Below are 5722 nucleotides of genomic sequence, written 5' to 3'. Positions count from 1 at the left end.
CCTAATAAGGTTGTGTTTCGAAACCCCCCCCCCCCGAACCCAACAACAAAAAAGTCTAGAGACCATAGTGTAGTATAAGATGAATAAGCACCAGCTATGCAATGCTATTTCAAAAAAACACAACAACAAATGTTGACAACATAATGAAATTCTTACAGACAGGAGTCTACAAAGTTCTTAAAGCTCTACAAAGTTCTTTCCTGTTTAACTTGTCACTAGTAAGACTTCAGACAGGACCTTACATCCAGGTTTGGGTACTGGGTTTCAAGAAAGATGAAGATAACTAGAGAGAATCCGAAAGAAGGCAGTCAAAACGAAAAACTCCACTCTAATGAAAAATGACCTGTAAAAAAAGATTGAACAAGGTTGTGTTGCATAAGACAGAAAAGGTTGAGGCAGGGCATGACAACATTTTCAAGTATATAGTTTGTTACAGAAGGGAATTAGTCTGTTCTTGAGCTCAAGCGTGGACAGGATGAGAAGTACCAAGCTCATATTACAGTAATATAGATTCAGGTAAGACATTAGGAAACATTCTAGTCATAAGGACATTGAAGCATTGGGATAGATTGCCTAGAGAGATGATGTAGTCACCATCACTGGAAATCTTCAAGTTTGACATACATCAGAAATAACAAAGGCTTATCAAATGGAATTCCAGTGGACAGTTGGAGACTTCATTGTCCTAAGACAGTTTAGATGCAACTATTATTAGGTCATTAATTGTGAAATCAAATTAAATAACCACAACACACAATATCCAGTAATGGCTGGCTTGAAACCATCAGCACAGCAGCCTTCTCTGCAAAGACTGAGCACACCCAAGAACATGCTTATAATGGAGCCCTGACAGTGGAGGTGCAAGCTCATTTCTTCCCCAGAAGTACTGATATACTGTGGTGTTAAAAGTATATAATGTACATAAATGTATATAAGTGTATCTACCAAACAGCCAGCCAAGGACAGTTTCTTGAGGCTAAAGGAAGATCAGCAGAAGAGACTTTGCTGACTGTTTCTCTAACCGGCCATGATTTACGCTTCACAGACTGTGGCTCTTCAAACCCATCAGAACCTCACCTCCTGCATGGCACTTGCCCACCACACACAGTTAATCAGGGTCCAGAGTCTGCTTTTAATCCCATCTCTTCCACAATTCAGACTCACTCAGCCTTGCTGAGCTGTAATTAAGAGGTTCCTTTATTAAGGTATTTAGCATAACCACTGGTTTGCTCTTAATTCAGCAACTTGAAGCCAAAGGCTATATGCATCTAAAAGAAACATGCTGTGAACCACACATTGTGTTCATGAATTGAGCTGTTGTGCTTATCTTCTAAACAACTAGTAAGTGCATGATAACCACTTTAGCCATAAAAAAAGTATTCATGCAAGACAACCCTCAGTCACTAGTCCAGGTTGTACACTGGAAATGATATATTAGGATGTTTCTCACTTTGCATATCCTCCTCTATCCAATAAAAAATATCTTTTGTGGACTTCTGTCTTTTGATGGAATGCACGCTTTCTGCTTGTCAGTCCAGTACCCATTTGTCAGCCATACTCTCAAGTTTCTCATTACTTCAGAAAGGTATTACAATAATTAGACTTCACATTCTCTATATTTTTCATATTTTTGTTTCTATATTTTCTATATACGTCATACTGAAATTGTGCACTCTTGAGACGATGCTTCTAAAATTGCATTGCTTGAACTGCACCGGGTGTTGGTATTCCCTCAAACAGGGTTTCTTCAGTGTATCTTATGCTTCTTCACATCTACCATACCTGTCCTACATAAAAGCTGATGATTGCCTCTTGTACACCTCCTTCTGTGGCAAACCTGGTGTGCAGACAGAGTGGATGAACTTTCCCAGTGTCTGAAAGGCAGGTAAGAGAAACATCTCGGGGACTAGACCTCCCTTTTCAGTGAGGGTGGCCACTGTGCCCACATAAGAGTCCCACCGATTCCTTCAGGCACAGTTGCCTTCATCTCCCTTCGCCCCAGCAAAACAAGTTTTAGCTCTTTGGTCTCATTAACCAAATCAGCGAATAATAACTAGTACTATTGTTATTATAACTAGAGGGACAAAACTGGTAAAAGACGATAGTGGAATTTTGTTTAATTCTAGAAGTTGTGCATTTGAATATTTACTACAAATAAATGTGCCAAGCGGAAAGTTTGCACCTAACATTTTTTCTTACTGGTTAGCTCCTCCTGTGTCTGCCTCAACATGTGAGAGCTTATCCAGTGAATATATAGTGCTAGATCTCTTTTGCAAGCAAGTTAAATAGTGTCCCTGGCTTCCTTGCTTCACTACACTTGTTTTGATTCTTCCTGGAGAAGACTGAATCTCTACCATCTTCAGGAGACCAAAATCACAGCCTGAGATACTAGACCTCAGGCAGTCAATTAACTAGCAAACATACAGCCTAAAATGCTGACTAGCCAGGTTCCCTTGAGCTAAATTCATTCAGCTAAATTTCATCTATTTTTCCCCTTCAGGACATGAAAGTACTTGGCCAAACAAACACAAACAACTTTGTCAAGAAAGGACTACCATTGAAAACATAATCTATGTTGCATTCAGAGAAGGACAAGTATTCAGGACCAATTCCTCCCTCTGTCTCTCTCCCCCTGCCCCGCACCGCTCCAAGAAAATCAACCAGACAACATCCATTGTTTTACAAAAGTTAAGAAAAAAAAATCTCTGTGAATACTCTCAAGTGGAATGGGAATGGAAAAAGATAAAGAACAGAAATTTGTTTTTCATTACTGTGTTCAACCAGGTTAAAAAACTTAGAAACATACTGCTATGCAGCATTATATACCAAAATACATTATATTACCTAAGAATTATGCAGCTATTTCTTAGTCTACAAATTGTAAGTAGGTCAGTTCTTCAAGCACTATGTTATAGTGCAGGAACAAGGTTTGGGAATTAACATCTTTGTCTGGTAGATTTCTACAGACTCCCTAAATCAAACTAGCACTGCAAATATTCAGGTTTGATACAGGTAGAAGGTTTTCTTATATACCTCTAACCTTCCAAAGTCCCATTCTTACAGAGGGTTGTCATAGCTCCTCCTACAGACCGTTGAGTTCAAGTCCAATGCCTCATCTAAGTGGACACATTTTTGGAGGAGCCATAATGCAGTGTTGCCAATACTTCCAAGAATTTACGTTTCTCTTACAGCCCCAAATTCCTGTAGCTTTCTGAAAATCTCAGCTTTTTTTCCTAAAAGTACTCCCAGTCCCTGTGGGTTATCCAGAAGACTAAATGTGACCAGCACAACACAACACCTCTAAAAGCTAAGTACACAGACCCCAAGGAATATGTAGCTTTAAAACATCATTATCGCTAAGCCAACTTCACCTTCTGTCACAGTACTGGTACCATGAGCTAGAATTGCCTTGAACTATGAGCCCTTGTATGCCTTTTCTGCCTGAGGCTCTAATTCTTCCCTTTAGTCTCTCCATTTCTTGGATGCTACTTTTGCAGGATATACTGGCAGTGACAGCTGAGCAGCACACTGTTAGAACAACCTCATCAGTTTTGCTGTGAATCTGTTCAGTCTTTGGGAGAAGCATACTGTATACAAGCACATTTGTCTGAAGCACACGAAAGAAATCATGGAGTTCCTAGTACTTTACGCCAATGCTGAAGTCTTACAACCACCTAAGAGTCTCCAGCTCCCCTTCATGCGGTGCTCTCTTATGCAGTCTGCAGGGCATCACACCCACCATTCATCAGCAATAAAAGCCGGAGCCTGCCGCAGAAGGAAGGTAAGTGCGCCCAGGTTTTCTCCTCAGTCCTGTACTGTTTCCTAAACCTTTTTTTGCAGTATCCCTGGCCCACTGGCCCACAGGACTGGAAATCATTAAGAACAATGAAAAGTTTAGAAAACTACTTACTGTTGGTGAAGAAAGGTGAGCACCCAGATTATTTTACCCCAAGTCTGGATTTTGTATTAAGTTTTTTTAACCCCAAATCCAACCCTCCCTCTCTGCACTTCAGAGCAGGCATTTCAAAGGGAGGACTGAGGCTTAAGTCAGAAGTATGCGTGGGATGCCCTGGGCATCTGGTTGGAAACGAAAGAGCAAACCCACTTAAGTGGAAGCGTGGACACGTGGAAGGGGAGCAGGCTTGCAATCTGCACTCCCTCTCCCAGACCACTGCTGCTGACCCCGCAGGAGCCAGGCCTCTGGGGCTATGCCTGTTGCCTTACCCTAGAGGTAGGCTCCATTCTCCAGGGCAGATGAATGGTATGTGTGGCATCACCAGCACAAGGCATGCTGGGGCACCACATGGAGGGAAGCTGGCAACTGCGTGTAGCTGCTCGTGAAGAACCTGGAAATAAGGGGGAAAAATACAGACTAAAACAACAAAATGTGCAGAAATAGGCTTCTCTTCTGTTTGTGTTGGTGTGCTTAGCACACACCCATTTCTTTGGCAAGTTTATTACTGCCTCACTGTATTAATAAAGCTTTGACAGACAAAGTTTGAGCTCTCCTTTCCCCCACCAAGAAGTTTCAAAAATCTAAACCCAATCAGATGCTCCAAGTTTGTTAGGATTAAAATTAGACCCAATCACAATGCAGAAAGTGTCCTTTCAACTGGTCCTGGGGAGGAAAGCAGCAAAGTCTGAACATAACAAACAAAAATATTAATGTTTCCTTATTCCTTCCTAATTGCCTAGTCTGATTTAGAGAAAGCTAAGTGGTTCAAGAGCACTTAACAAACAGCAGTCCTCTCTGAGTGGCATGCAGTGCAAGCTAAACCCTGATGTTAGCTCTAAAGCCAAGACTTCCTAGAACAGGTACCTAGCATCGGGATCCAAAAGCGTATTATCAGGCACCTAAATAAACATCCACGTTTTCTGTGTAACCTGGGGAGCTCCTGGCCCCAGGAGACCACAGGGTACCTGCCTGAGAGGGTTAAACGGGGTCACTGACTTAATGTGGATTCAGAGGCCAACTTTGGGGTCCTTTCGCAGGATTATTAGGGCAGGAGGAAGGGGAGGAGGAGGAAGGGCGGGCTGCGGCTCCGTCTGCAACGCGTATCGGCCGGGGCCAGCCCCGCGCCGGAGGGCCTCGCACCGGCTCAGCTTCTCCGTCCCTCCCCCGCCCGCTCCCGGGCTGCTCCGAGAAAACTCCTCGGGACATCGCCACTCTCCGGCGCCAAACTCCATCCCAGGCACGTCCCGGCGCAGCCTGCCCAGGTCCCCCGCCGCCGGGGCCGGGGATGCGGTCGTTTCCTTTGCCTGGCGCCCCTGGGGAGAACCCCCCCAGCCGACCCTCCGCCGGCCCCAGCAGGGCCTGCCCCCGGAGGGGCGGCTGTGCCGCCCCCGCCCCCCGCCGGCGCGCCTGCCCGCGAGCACTCACCATATTACAGATGGAGGCGATGTTTCTGACAGTCATTAGTCTAAAGGTTGCAGCGATCCCACACCGCCATCTTTATAAGGTGAAAACAGCCCCGCTCATGGTGGGAAGAGCGCAGGAAGGGAGAGGGGGCGGCGGCGGCTCCTGCTCCGGGGCTGGGATAAAAGCAAGAGGAGGGGACTGCACAGGCACCCTTTGCGCCCGCAAAGCAGCGAGAAGGACGGACCTTCCCGCTCTCCCGCCTCTGGGCGAGTGACCGGGAGCTTTAGCAGCGCGGGGAGAGCAGCCGCATCTCCGCTCCTTCCGCCTCTGACTCTCGCACGGTCCGCCGGGCCCCGAGCTCCA

At 45.3% G+C, this 5722-nt stretch overlaps 1 protein-coding gene across 1 annotated transcript in view; it reads right to left on the bottom strand.

Annotated features, from left to right (window-relative positions):
• The window catches only part of USP46 (ubiquitin specific peptidase 46), a 27424-nt gene extending 21715 nt beyond the window's left edge, over positions 1-5709 (bottom strand). The window contains exon 1 of the mRNA XM_009277419.1: positions 5381-5709. Within this exon, the coding sequence (XP_009275694.1) occupies positions 5381-5416 (36 nt within the window). The 5' untranslated portion in view covers positions 5417-5709. The remainder of the gene's footprint in view (positions 1-5380) is intronic.
• Positions 5710-5722: the final 13 nt, after the last annotated feature.

This window comes from Aptenodytes forsteri, unplaced genomic scaffold (genome assembly GCF_000699145.1).
Source record: "Aptenodytes forsteri isolate BGI_AS27 unplaced genomic scaffold, ASM69914v1 Scaffold65, whole genome shotgun sequence".
Taxonomy (NCBI): domain Eukaryota; kingdom Metazoa; phylum Chordata; class Aves; order Sphenisciformes; family Spheniscidae; genus Aptenodytes; species Aptenodytes forsteri.
This window is presented reverse-complemented; position numbering and strand designations above follow the sequence as displayed.